Source organism: Terrapene carolina, unplaced genomic scaffold, assembly GCF_002925995.2.
Source record: "Terrapene carolina triunguis isolate 2854851 unplaced genomic scaffold, T_m_triunguis-2.0 Scaffold88, whole genome shotgun sequence".
NCBI classification, from domain to species: domain Eukaryota; kingdom Metazoa; phylum Chordata; order Testudines; family Emydidae; genus Terrapene; species Terrapene triunguis.
The window spans coordinates 44369250-44383085 of NW_020664439.1; the positions used below are offsets into that span (position 1 = coordinate 44369250).

Below are 13836 nucleotides of genomic sequence, written 5' to 3' on the forward strand. Positions count from 1 at the left end.
TGTCTCTTCCCCCTCCCAGTTAACAGGGTTATTCCAGTTTACAGTCAGACTGGCCTCAGAAACAGAGGCTCGCTTCACCTCAGTGGAGAGGATTGATCACTACATCAAGGTAAGGCATCAGTTCACCTTCTCACTCTTTCTTGTGCAATTCTTTGTTGCTGTTCGTGCTCTTGACGTGAGAGGAAGGAGAGCTGGCCTGTATCTGCATTGGAACCTGCTTGAGAATAGGAAATAAGGCCCTGCTCCTGCAAACATGCATGTGTTTAAAATTGACTTCACTAGGGCTAGTGGTGCGCTTAGTGTTTTCAGGACTGGGGCCTAAGGATTCATTAGCTTGGTACATAAACTGTCAGGGCTTCTGCCCAGTGGCAGTGAAGCCTAATACACTCTGAATGTTTGCAAGGGGTCCTGCAGCAAGAAGGAAGGAAATGGGGGGGTGAGAAGGGCTCACTGTAGGAAATCCTTTCAATATTTTAGGGCAGCTGCATAATACCCACTCTCTGGCATGTTTGAGTCACTTCAGGCCTGAAAGGTTTACTTTATTAGTGGCTCTTTTAAGACTTGACTCTACTTGCTCAGCGTTTAAAGTCACTGTGTCCCCATTGAGTCACTCTTGTTTTCCACACAGCTGTCTGCTGTAAAATATATTTTGAAAGTTATGGAATCCTTTCCAGAATTGAAGTTGGCAGCTGAGAACCTTAAGACAGCTAAGAGGGGGAGGTGGACCGGGACGAGTCAGGACAGCCACTAATCAACTTGCTGTCCTTGTACAGATGTGCAACTTGCCATGCTATATGTATAACAAGTTACTGTTGCTCAAGGTAGCAGCAAATCCTGCGCCACACCTTTTTCTACACTACAGTGGGCTCTGTGTGTTGATACTGTGGGAAGAGAGGGGGCCCGGAGAAGCTTGTACAGTGGGTCTGATATGTGGGTTTGCAGACTAGCCTCTTTTCCAGGTCAACAGACACAGGAGTCGCAGAGCGCGGTTCTCCTTGTGCCGTTCGAGGAGTTGACCCTGAGTGAGTAGGTCAGCAATCTCAGACGATCGCCGTAGAGGCGCATCTCTCTGGAAACTCCAGGCCTTTAAGCAGCTCATATATGGGATAGTTTATCCCATTCTACTCTAGAGACTGCGTGTACAGGGGAAAGAAACATTAGTTTAATTTTGTAGCTACACAAAGAAACAAAAGGAAACTAGCAATCTTGTGCAGCCTTCCGAGGTGAAGTTTTCTAACTGCGGAAGCTGAGGTAACCATCCCAGGAATTCCTGCATCTTCCCACCCTGTGAAAGGCCCAGTCTAGCTCTCACTGAGCAGTGCAGTGTTTGTCATGGCCATGTCTTCAGGGACAAAACCCAGGCCTTTCATAGGGTTTTGTAAAGTCACTGACTGTGTCACCCTGGACGGCTTGCTATTGAACAAGACGACTCCATGATTTCCTACCCAGTTGGCCGTCTAAATGGTCATTGTATCATGAACTTGTTTAAAACTGTTTTGATTGTAATATAAAGCACATTTGACTTTTGTCATCCTTTCACATCACAGTTTTTGCTGTGTGCCAGCCATGGCATTCTGTATCTTTGGCCATAGCAAACAGAGTCTCAGTTCTCCGTCTTGGGGATGGCATGAGTGTCTGTGTGCTAGAAAATAAGCTGCCAGCAGTTTCTGTGCCCCATGAAGCCCTGGGTTTGGCATCTTTTCAGTGTGGCTGTTCAGATTTCTTTTACTAGCTCCTAGTTCAAGGAAATACAGTACTACGATCATTGAGCAGCATCCCTTTTGAACATCAGTAGATCTACTGTGTCCACTAGCCAAATCTCTGCTTTCTAGCAAGAAGATGATCTTGGGAGAAATTGAGGAAAGTGGCAATTACTCACATTCTGAAACGTACCAAAGAGAAATGTGCTATCACCTGGATTGCATCTGAGTCTCAATTTTTGTTTTCTATGGAATGTGATGTTTATAACCACTTAGCAAGGGCTCTGACGGGTGCCAAGTGTAGCAACAAAAGCAAAGGGCAAGGAGCCAATCTGGCTGGGTTGGTAGATGAAGTTTGGGGGGTACCACTCATTGAATTTCACGTTTTTATCCACTTTATAAATGCAGATCACACTTGATTCATGAGCAGAACTAATACGTGACCCTTGCACAGCAAATGTGGGTGAATCAGCATTTCTATGGCACTGTGTAGCATTGCAGTCAAATTGTGATTTGAAGATAGTTGCTGTGTCCCACAGCCATAAAATCTCTCTGCAGGCTCCCAAGAACTTAGGATATTTCCATTAATTTATTATTTATTATCTCCTAGAACTGGAAGGGACCTTGAAAGGTCATTGAGTCCAGCCCCCTGCCTTCAGTAGCAGGACCAAGTACTGATTTTGCCCCAGATCCCTAAGTGGATCCCTCACCTGATGATTACCTGTTCTGTTCGTTCCCTCTGAAGCACCTGGCACCCGGAAGACAGGATCCTGGGCTAGACGGATCTTTGGTCTGACCCAGTATGACCGTTCTTGTGTTCTAACCAGGAACTGAACTCAGGTCTCCTGACTCCGAATCTGGTGCCTTTGCCACTAGGCAACATTGCCTTCCTTAAATGCTCATTAAGGTGGCATTTAAAGCAGCATGTGGGGCTGACCCTGTAGTGGGGAAATGCAGAGCACCATTCAAGGGATCTGGGATCAATTTTGGGGGCACAGCTTCCCTCCTCAGCTTAGCAGTGAGAAAAGAAAGGGGAAAATCTATCATCCAAAGAAACCAACTCCTGTTCAGAACTGCAGTAAACAATTTGGTATGTTGATGCTTTTTGCTGACTGGAAACTAGACTTTTCGGTCTTGTTTTTGTTTTTAAAGACCCTTTCTCTGGAGGCTCCAGCTCGAATTAAGAATAAAGCTCCCCCTCTGGACTGGCCCCATGAAGGCGAAGTTGTCTTTGAAAATGCAGAGATGCGGTACCGAGAGAACCTCCCGCTGGTGCTTAAGAAAGTGTCTTTTACCATCAAACCCAAGGAAAAGATTGGCATCGTGGGGCGGACGGGGTCAGGTGAGGAGGAGCTTTGGGTGGAGTTAAATAACTTTGCTGGCAGAGTTGAGGCTATAACTGGTTAGCTCTGATTAACGTGAAAACCTCTGCACCACTGTGAAGATGCTTCCTTCAGGATCTGAACTGAAGGCATTTGAATGGGAGCTGGACAAGAACGATTTACTTACCTTATGTAACTGGTTCTTCAGAATTGTTTGTGCAGATCCCACTCAAGGTGTGCCATGAGCCTTGTGTGTGTGAACATGCTCATAAAGCACTTGCACGCCTTGAGTGGGATCCACACAGATGAAGACTCTAACAAAAAAATAATCCCTCTTGAAGAGGGAAAGCCCAGCTATACTCCAGACAACACAGTACTAAGTAACACCTCTTCTGTCATCTACGGCTGTTGCCCAGTATCAAGTAGCTACTTTGTTTGTCTACTCAGCCAACGTATGGCTATCCAACTCTTTCTTTTAATGGCCAAATTCTTCCCCAAAAATATGCTTGTTGCGGTTTTGCTGGGAGTTGTTTGCATGGATGTGGCAGCCAAATTTGGCCCTAAATCATCTTAAGAGGCCTGTAATGTGAAAGATGCTGTTCGTTTAAAACCACAGTTGAGTAGGATGATATCAGGTGAATAGCTAAGTTTCAGTATTCTTGTTTCTAAATGAGGAATCGGTGTTGCTTAGGATTTTAAAGATGATGAAGCCCAGCCTAGATTAGACCCACCCAGAACTGTTTGGAGGCCCCTTTGTATCAATATTTTGAAACACTTCTATTCTTTTAAATTGTCTCTGTGTCTCTACAATACCAGCTATACTGAGTTGCTGCTCCCAAAAACCACTGGCTGACTTACTTTTTTCCTGTCCATCCATGCAGGGAAGTCCTCACTTGGAATGGCACTCTTTCGTCTCGTTGAACTGTCTGGAGGCTGCATTAAAATCGATGGAGTGAAAATCAATGACATTGGTTTAGCAGATCTCCGCAGCAAACTCTCAATAATCCCTCAGGAGCCTGTGTTATTCAGTGGAACTGTGAGGTTAGTAAGACCATAGACAATGGAGATAGAAAAGGGCCATTAGATTGACATGAACCTTGAAAGATTATTTCTGTGGTGTATTGTTCAGTCTAATTTTAAATGTCCCAAGCAGTGGGTTTCTCCCCAGGGCATTAACTAGAGTGACTCAATAGCGTAGCATTCAGCAGTTCATCTTGACTGATTCTTCTGTGGCATATACATCCCTCCTCCTGTGTTCATTTTCTCATTACATTTTGCACCATGTGTGGATAGCAGCAAAGGGAAACTGACTAGAATCCTGATCCTAGGAAACAACAGCAGCAGCTTCAGAAATCTGGGTGCCACGGAATTGCCATTTGCTGTTGTGTGTGATACCTGGTGCGATATGGTGGTTTGGGAGCAGAAGCTGGGCCTTCTGGCACTGGCCTGCTCCTGCCTTCGGAGTGTGTAGTGCAAGAGCCTGGGAGCGGTGGTCTAGTTAGAACGCTTCTAACCTTTCATTTTAGCATAACCGTTCTAACAGCCTTTTAAAACTATAACAAGCTTGTGACACACAAGCAAGTGAAATCTGAGTTCAGGCTGGGTATTGGTAGAGACTCTGAGTTGGGCATGATCATTGCTTTGTGTCGTCTTACATGTAGCCTCCCACTTTAAATCTCCATTAGATTCTTGCTTCTTTGTGGGTTTTTTCCACCCTTTTGTTTTTTGGCCATTTTAACCCTTGTGTGCCAGGAGTGTCTGACTTCCGTGGTGTGACTTTTGTTGCTGCATTGGGTGGATATGAGCTGTCCATGCTGGGGGGTTAGAACTCCACAGTTTTGTCATTTCAGTGTTGATCTGGTGAAAGATTCCTTTTCATTTTCTCCCTCCTCCTCTAGATCAAACTTGGATCCTTTCAACCAGTACAGTGAGGAGCAAATCTGGGATGCCTTGGAAAGGACTCACATGAAGGAGTGTGTAAGTATGATGCATGGTGGGAGGGGGGGGAGAGGAGAAGGGTATGGTTATGTTAGAGAGAGAGCGACAAAGATCTTACCTGCATATCCCACTAGTAGCCACTGCTGCTTTAAAGACTTGCAGATAAAGTTCAGTCTGTCCTTGCAGTCTCTTCTGCTTATGGGAAAGGCTTGTGTCACTTTTCTGGTCATGAGGTGAGGGTGTGGGTGCATACAGTGAACATTAAAAATCGGCTCGCATGCCGTCTTTGGCACGCATGCCATAGGTTGCCAACCCCTGCTCTATCATGTAGGAGCTTGCACAGCACAGGGCCAGGTTCACGGTTTGCTCTTGATGGGGGAGGCTGTCAGGAGACAGGGTATTCATACTGATGTGACTTCTGAATACGCTGTAGGCTTTTATGAATGAGACTTGTTCACCTATTTTAAGCTAATGTCACTGCAAGGTTACCTCTCTTCTAGTCTAGCCCTACATGTCCAGAATTCTGGTGTAAATTCACAGTAGTGTTATCAAATACATGAGGCATTTCAGCCAGACTTACTAGACGTTCAAGCTATCAGACCTGCTTAGTTTAAACGGGTTCTAGTTCTGTGTGTTCTTTAGTATGATCTATTTCTTCTGGAAGATGGAGGGGGTGAGAAGCACTTGGACAGCATGGTGAGGGGCACAGGATGGATGGAACTTTTCTTAGGCCTGTGGTGGGATTGAATTTGCAGAGAAGCAGCAGTGCCACTTGTCTTGTTCACGTGTTGGTGGTGCAACATCCCAGAACAGTGGCTTCAATCTCCCCTCTTCTTTCCTTCCAGATTGCTCAACTGCCCATGAAACTGGAATCGGAAGTGATGGAAAATGGGGAAAACTTCTCTGTGGGGGAGAGACAGTTACTGTGCATAGCCAGAGCCTTGCTGCGTCGCTGTAAGGTGAGTGTCTGCGGGAGGGGAAAGAGCTGGAGAGGTCACAGTCACTGCAGCATGAGAAGACTGCTCTCAAGGGCCAAATTCATCCCTGTTATAATTCCATTGATGTCAAGGGAGTGACACCAACAATTAATGTGACCCACAGAGTAGGTGGGGTCAGGAGAGTGGGGAAGGCATTCCTTAGGCAGATGTCAGTTCTTCAGGACTTCCTACGATCCATACGTCTCCCAAGTACTGTATCCAGAGATTTGTTACTTGTTAACAGCTAGAGTCTTAGGCGGTCCTTGTGGCTTAGCCCTGTGCACGAGAGCACTAGGTTCCGTCTCCCTCCCTTTGCTAGAGCTCGCCAAGATTGTTGCAGAGCTGATACTTTACATTGCTCTGTTCATCCTGACGGTATCGAAGTCTTTTGCTTGTGGTGTAAGGATCACTTCCCCTTCCACTTAAATGTAACCCCCTAGAAGTGGAACATGGGACCTGTGCTGCCAAAATTATCAAGGTTTTTGCTCCTTTAGGAGGGGAAACTGAATAATAATTTCAGTGAAGAAAGGATTTTAGGTAGCTCAGAACAGACGGACCCAAGTGGAACTTGACCAGGGCTAAACGGCCTTTTTCTTTTTAAAAAGTGGCTCTCGTTGAGTTTTCACATCCTCAGTTTTTATATCTCATCAAAAAATGGCACCTCCATCAGCACAGTGCCCCCCACCCCCTTCCCACCTTCATCCCACCACTCAGGCCATCAGATTCAGTGCAAGCTTGGAAGGACCTGTGGTCTCCGCTAAGATCCCCACACCTCTCTCTGCAGTACCCTGGGTTTCTCTTGTATCACATGAAATACCAATGATGCCCAATGAGATTTGATGAGCTGTCATTCCAGTAGTGTGGTTGTCTGGATCTGAAGAGAAAGAGGATGTCCTTGTTTAACAACGATCCCCTTTAGGCTACTAAAGAGCAATATTGACTAACTCCAGATGGGAGTAGCAACATGGAACCTTGAGAGAGGGAGGTATCCTCAGAAGGGGAATAGTGTCTCTGAATTGTAGTACTGTGTATGAAAACTTCGAAGCAGAGACTAAAGGGAACAATAAATACTATGTGAGTTGCCGTGTTCGAGCTATTACCATAGATAGGTGACAATGAGGGCATGGGCTTGAGCTAAGCGAGGGCTGGATGGTGGGAAAAGGGAAGGAATCTCTTCCTTTCTCAGGCTAGCTAGTGAGAGCTGCTACAAGGTAGGCACCAGCATTAATGGAGTGAGCAGCCCCACAGCACAATGCTTTTTAGTCCCAGACAGCTGATTGATGATGCAGACTTCCTAGCCTCCAAGCCTTCTCCTGAGAGTGCTGGAGGTGCTGGTTCCATCAGGAATAGTTCACTGGTTAAAGTTCAAATCTGAGATTCAGATGTGGAATATAAAACTGAACGAGATTGATGTCTGAGCCCTATGCCACGGCCCCTCCTGTTATAGGGCTGTGGGACAGGTGATCGTAAAATGCTCCCAGCAAACAAGGCCCAGGGAGTGATTGCGTCCAAGGCAGTTACACAAGATGCCCTTCTCAAGTGCAAGAGGCATTGTTAGGATGATCAGTCACCCTTGTTGTCATGGCAATCAGCAGGATTGTCTTCGGACCGCACTGTGTGCCTGTGTACTGGGGGGAGTGGGTTAGCTATAATGTAACACCCTGCATTATGTGCCACTTGCAGGTTTTGATACTAGATGAAGCAACAGCTGCTATGGACACAGAGACCGATGTACTGATTCAGGAGACTGTCCGGGAGGCGTTTGCAGACTGCACTATGCTAACAATTGCTCACCGCCTGCACACTGTGCTGGGCTCCGATCGGATCATGGTGCTAACACAAGGACAGGTAATTAGTCGCACTTTGCCTTTGGGGCTGGCATTGTAGATTGCTTTGGCTCTAGGTAGAGCCTGCTTGCTGGTGCTGGTTACATAGCCAGGCTGAGCTTGTCTCTCCACAGTGTGGAAAGCCATGGTACACGTGGCTGTATGTTCTTTTACCCCTTTGGCAGTAGTTCTCTGTGTTGGAATAAGGGACTGCTCCTCATGACAAGATCAAAGGGAATGAATTTTCCTTCTCCTGCTTTTCCTCAAAACACACTAAGCCCATTTAGAAGCAGGTATGTAGGAGCAATCTCATCACTTGGAAACTCCACAGGCAGATTAATTCCAGCAGGTATAAGAGCTGCCTGCATCTCCTTAGGGTTCAGTGCCATTTGCCCTCGCGCTGTCGTGCAGCCCTACAGTAATAACTGGCTGTGAGAGACACGCGTCAGATTTTCATATGGGGGCTCTATACAGTAAACTCCAAATGTGAAGAATACGGTGAGGTCCTAGAAGTCAGAGAAGGAAAGACCCGTTGGGTCCCACCAAGTCTGTCTGTCTGAGCCAGTGCAGGGTTGCTCACTATGGTACTTTCCTAGTGTTTTGTCCAGTCTCAGTTGAAATGTTCCAAGAGACAGGACATCTGCACCCCTGACCCCCAGGAGCCTAGTCCACAGCTGGATCAGTCTCCTCTTAGGAAACCTTTTTTCCCCCTGAAGTTTAGCCTACATTTTCTTAATTTCCCCCCATTCCTCCAAGTTACACCCCTGCCTAAGTAATTCCTATCCCTGCTTGACGTTTACACCCTTCAAATATGTATAGACTGTTACCATGCCACCTATCATTGCCCTGCTGCTGGGGGTCAGAGTTTGCTCTTGCACTCTGGGCCGGTAGGGAGCTGGGAGCACTGCTTCTCATTAAAACTCTAGCTGGCACGTGGAGCAGGAGCCACGTCTAGGCTTTTAAGGCTAATTTGGTGAAGGCACCAAGAGGCATCCGTGCCCTCGGAGTAATCATGTGCTCTTATTGTTGCCTTCATCCATTGCTGAGTGCTCTTCATTCCTCCCTCTTTGTCCTGTGCCACTCATTTATGTCAGAACAATGCTCCTCGGGCAGGGACTCTTTCTTCCTGTGGGGCTGGGTGCTTGGAAAAAAATAGTAATGGAAACTCTTGATGGTGGTAAGAAAATGAAAGAGGGAAGCTAATGGAACACAATTTAAAGTCTTAAAGCAGATGCCATTAGTAGGCTAAAGCCAGATCTGCAAAAGGAGACCTGGATAATGAACCAGGAGGCTGTCAGCTGTTGCAGTCTTTCTAGCGTGTGGGCATCCATGGAATGATTTGGAAAAAAAGATGCTGAGCCAATAAGGGGTGCCCCAAACTTGGCATTATGCAGTCTGGCTGTGTGGCCTCAGGAGATGATGTGGGCAGGGAGTCAGATTGGGACCTGGAATATAGCTGCCCTGGGCACAGTCCCTTGCATTGAGTCCCCTGGTTCATCACTGTGATGTTAGCATACCCTCTGTTCTGGCAACCTGTTTTATGCTGAATTTCATTAATGAAAACTCCCCACCTTGTTTGTTTTAGGTAGTGGAATTCGACACTCCGTCTGCCCTTCTGTCCAATGAGAACTCGCGCTTCTATGCCATGTTTGCTGCTGCAGACAACAAGGTTGCTGTCAAGGGCTAAAATTCAGGATAAAGTCACTTTATTTTGGAGGGTTCCACTCCCTGCCTGTGGCAGGCCAGCTCCTCCTCCTCCTCATTCTCAAAGCAGATTATTGCCTTTTCATCTTTTTAATTTTTAGCACAATGTGTCAAACCTGGAGACTTTTTAAGACCCTGTAAGAATTCTTCCTGTTTTTAGTGTATTTATTCCATATTCATATTACTACATTTTTTTGTTACTAAATGCACTCTACAAATGGCTCCGGGAGCCATAGTTATAAATGTATCAGAGGCCTATAATGAAGCTTTATACATGTAGCTATATCTATACATAATTCTGTACATAGCCTATATTTACAGTGGAAATGTAAGCTGTTTATTTTATATTAAAATGAGCACTGTATTAATAACAGTGCATATTCTTTTCTATAATTTTTGTACAGTTTACGGTACTAGAGAGCTGGCTTTATCAGACTGTATCAGACACCATTTAGTCTCTTACAGCTGGTCTTTTCATAGTGCCGGATTTTCTGCGTGTCTGAATGGAAGTGAAGCTTTGCAGTAGTGTCCTTCAATGTCCCATCGTTATCGTCCTGCACAGGGGGGAAGGGCTCTGTGGTGTAACTCTATTGCATCGTAACTATTGTCAAAGCTGTTTGGAGCATCACTATTGTTCATGGTGGCAGCTGCTGCTTCCCATGATGCTTTCCCAGGGTAGCTTTTTTTATGATCCCCTGAGTGGTTCAGGGAGAAGACCACTTCTGGGTCACGGGAAAGTTCCACGATCACTCCGTGTCCTGGTGCAGTGATGGGAATGTAGCAGCTCTTTCTCGTGCAGTGTCCTGGGGCAATAATGGGAATGCAGCACCATTCCCTAATGTATCAATGGAGTTTGGGTTTTGTTTCTATTAAAATAATCAAACTCCTGCTTCGCTGATCTAACTCGTGACCAGAATCTAAATGTTCATAGAACAACCTGCAGTAAAACAATCGCTCTCTGAAGTTCAAATCCAAACCCTGGGTTGCTGGCAGTAAAGTCTTTTCTTTCCTGAGCTGCTCCAGCTGAATCCTTTATCTTGAGGCTGCTAATGCTCTTTACAGGTTGAGGTTGGTTCTTATTGGCATACATAACACTCACCCTTCGTGCTGTTCACTTACACTAAGCTTAAAATACATCAGCATTTCCTGTTTTGGTCTTGCACACTTATTACCTTAACAACACCCTGAAGTCTTCTGCAGCTTTGAACAGGTTCCTGCTGATCAGGGTGTGACACTGGAAGGAAGTTATTTTCTTACTGTAAAGAGACCTACCTCAGGTTGCTGAGTCCTCTGTGGTACGTTACCATGATTACTGTACACCATCCCTGTTCTGTGGGGCCCGGGGCCCACGTGGGCGCGGTCACTCCAGTTATAGCTGTGACTTATTGAATGGTCAGCATTGCATGTCTTTGTCAACTTGGACATTTTGTAGCCTTAGCATGTTCGCAAAATGTCTCATCGAGGCAAAAATCTGAAAAAGTGAATAAAACTATTTTGGGTTTTGTAAACTCTTGTTGCGTGAAGCTGTTTCTTTGAGGCACATAAATCGCTGCTGAGCAGCAGGCCTGTTGCGGCCGTTGGCGGAGCTCCACTGCTGAATAGTTCTCACAATCGGGGGTTTCTCTTGATGCATCAATCTGGAGCTGACTTTCCCTTTAGGACAGATCAGTTTCTTTAAGAGTACAGTGGATTATTTCCACATTGCCCAGTACGGAGGTGCTACAAGTTTAAGTGCTGAGCTGGACAGGGAGCATAGGGGACCCCAGTCTGGCATTAATGAGATTCTGCCCTGTAGTAAGAGTGAGGCCTGAGAAGGGAGTGTAGCGCTTACTTAACCACCCTGATAGCCTAGACTGGATCCTGTTTATGCCCATGTCTCCTCAAACACCCGTTCTCTACCCACACCAACTCTTGTATTTCCGGTTGTGTCACATACAGATTTGAAGGATCTAGGCCTGAGTATAATAGCAAAGAAACTGGGGCTCACAGCTCAGCCATCACTACCACAGGGAAACCACAAAAGTAGAAAAGCTTTCTGGGTGTTGGCATGCAGATGAGCAGCACAGAAAGCATCGTTCGCTTCTAGTTGTTCGCTTCATGTTTGTTTGTATTTAATGATCTACTGAGACCACAAGTCGCAGATTCGTTAATGAAGAGTGGATTGGAGCCTTTCACCCAAATCCGTAGTTTGGACAGTTCTTGAAAAATCTGCTGTTTTGTCCCACCCTCAGCCTCAATGCAATTGCCAAGTTCAGTTCACACCAACGGGCTAGCACAGGGGCTCCTGCCTTCGGTTCCTAAGCAGAAAGAAAAATATGGAGATCCAGGGAGAACTCAATCAGAAGCTGCAGCTGGGCCCACCCCAGGGCTGTGGAGGCTTCTCCAAGCTGCTGCCACTCCCCCCACGTTTTCACCAACCCTGCTGCCCCTTGCTGAATAGACGTGTCCTCAACAAAACGGGGAGTGGAATTTGGAGTCAGCATGGGTCAGAGCCAGGTTTCCTGTACCCCATCCCTAGAGAGGTGGGCCTCAGCCTTTGAGGGATTTACTTACATTTAGATCCAGCAAACCTCCCTCTTTCACCTACTTCTCTCCCCCCACCCCCTGCCTGCAAAAAAAAAAAAAGTTTCATAGAGACAGAAACAAGTGAGTATAATGTGTGAGAAACTTGTTACTTCTTGGTTCAAAACGGTTCCTGCCCCTTTCCCATCCTGTGGTAGTAGCATCCATGTTCCCTTGTCATCAGAAAGCAAGTTATGTGGGATATAAAGGCTTCAGAATTGGGGCCTGGAGGTATTTGTTATGCATAAGGTGCTATTAGTGCTAACAGAGGCTGATGGTGTATCCCCTCTCCACTTAGGGTGACCAGACAGCAAGTGTGAAAAATCGGGACGGGGGTGGGGGGGTAATAGGAGCCTATATAAGAAAAACCCCAAAATTGGGACTGTCCCTATAAGATTGGGACATCTGGTCACCCTATCTCCACTCCACGCTGCAATGTTGCTGCAGGGGATAAGTGACCAGAAAGAAGTGTAGCTACCCCCTCCACAAACACACACACGTACATCAAAGGTGACAAGTTCCCATCATAGCCACAGCACAGAGGGTGACCAGATTTTGAAAATTAAACAGGGCCTGTTTTCTCAATCCAGTGGGGTCTGGAAGCTGGAGGCTAGAGCAGGTGATGGACACTTATCACTGTGATTGGGAGGAGAAGGTAGCTACATTTCTATCTGCACTGCAAGCACCCTGGCAAAACTGTGTCCCTTACTTAACTTCAAGGAAGCCGTGGGGGTGGAGGGGCTAGGAAGAGAGTTGTGGAAATCAGCAATTTTATTGTACCCTAGCAAGACAAAGGCTTCAAATTTGCAACTGGATGGTTTGGGGCAATGAGATCCAAGGTTCCAGGAGGGCCTGTAGCAATTTCACGTGGGCAGTGGCTGGATATCCGAGAAGCTGCACATAGATACACCCTGCACCCTTCATGGAGTTCAGTCAGTGCTGCTCGAAGCACCATTCTTGAGTAGACTCCCTCTCCTGCTGCTGGGGAAGCTAGTGCCAGGCCCTCTGCATCCACTACCAGAGAAAGTACCCAAGGTCGAGCACCGCACCGGCTCCCAATAGTCTGCCCTGGTGCTACCATGCCAGCCTCTGACCCTGTTTGCCAATGCTGCTGCGACCACAGGGTTTGAACTGGAGTGCTGTCATTCTACACTCACAGACCAGAAGGAACGCTGGTAGGGACAGGTGGAACCGGGCCTGGTGGTGGTGGCAGTTTGGAGTGGGATGGGGTGGGGTGTTTGAACTGGGACAGTTGGAAAGGGCAGTTGGAACTAGGCAGGTGTGAACAGCTAGTCAGGAAGTAGCAGTTTCAATTGGGACCTGTGGATCTGCATTAGTTGGGAGTGACAGGTCACAGGAGAGTAAGGGCTTGTCTACACTTGGAAAGCTACAGCTGTTCTGCTGTAGTCTACCTACACCAATGAGAGGGGTTCTCCCATCAGCATAGGTCATCCACCACTCCAAGAGGCGGTAGCTAGGTCTACAGAATTCTTCCATCAGCCTAGCATGTCCACAGCAGGGGTTAGGTGGGTATAGGTACATTGCTCAGGGCTGTGGATTTTTCACACCCCTGAGTGACACAGCTGGGCCGACTTAACTTTTTAGTGCAGACCAGGCCTAAGAGTTTGAATTTGCTGTGTGGAGTGAGTTTGAACTGGAGAGAGGGAGCTGAGCCATCGGGAGTTGGGGCACCTGGGAGGGAGAATGAGAAATGGCTGGTAAGAAAGGGTCCTTTTGAAGGGAATTTGAAAAGGGGATGATGGCTGGGAGCAACAGATGGGATTTAGGGCTGATTTAGGGCAGCTGG

General features: G+C 46.7%; 1 protein-coding gene across 2 annotated transcripts in view; it reads left to right on the forward strand.

Annotated features, from left to right (window-relative positions):
- The window catches only part of ABCC5 (ATP binding cassette subfamily C member 5), a 62961-nt gene extending 51986 nt beyond the window's left edge, over positions 1-10975 (forward strand). For both annotated transcript variants that reach the window (XM_026650095.1, XM_026650096.1), the window contains exons 24-30: positions 20-109; positions 2853-3042; positions 3904-4063; positions 4921-4999; positions 5806-5919; positions 7621-7785; positions 9349-10975. In XM_026650095.1, the coding sequence (XP_026505880.1) occupies positions 20-109; positions 2853-3042; positions 3904-4063; positions 4921-4999; positions 5806-5919; positions 7621-7785; positions 9349-9450 (900 nt within the window). In that variant the 3' untranslated portion in view covers positions 9451-10975. The remainder of the gene's footprint in view (positions 1-19; positions 110-2852; positions 3043-3903; positions 4064-4920; positions 5000-5805; positions 5920-7620; positions 7786-9348) is intronic.
- Positions 10976-13836: the final 2861 nt, after the last annotated feature.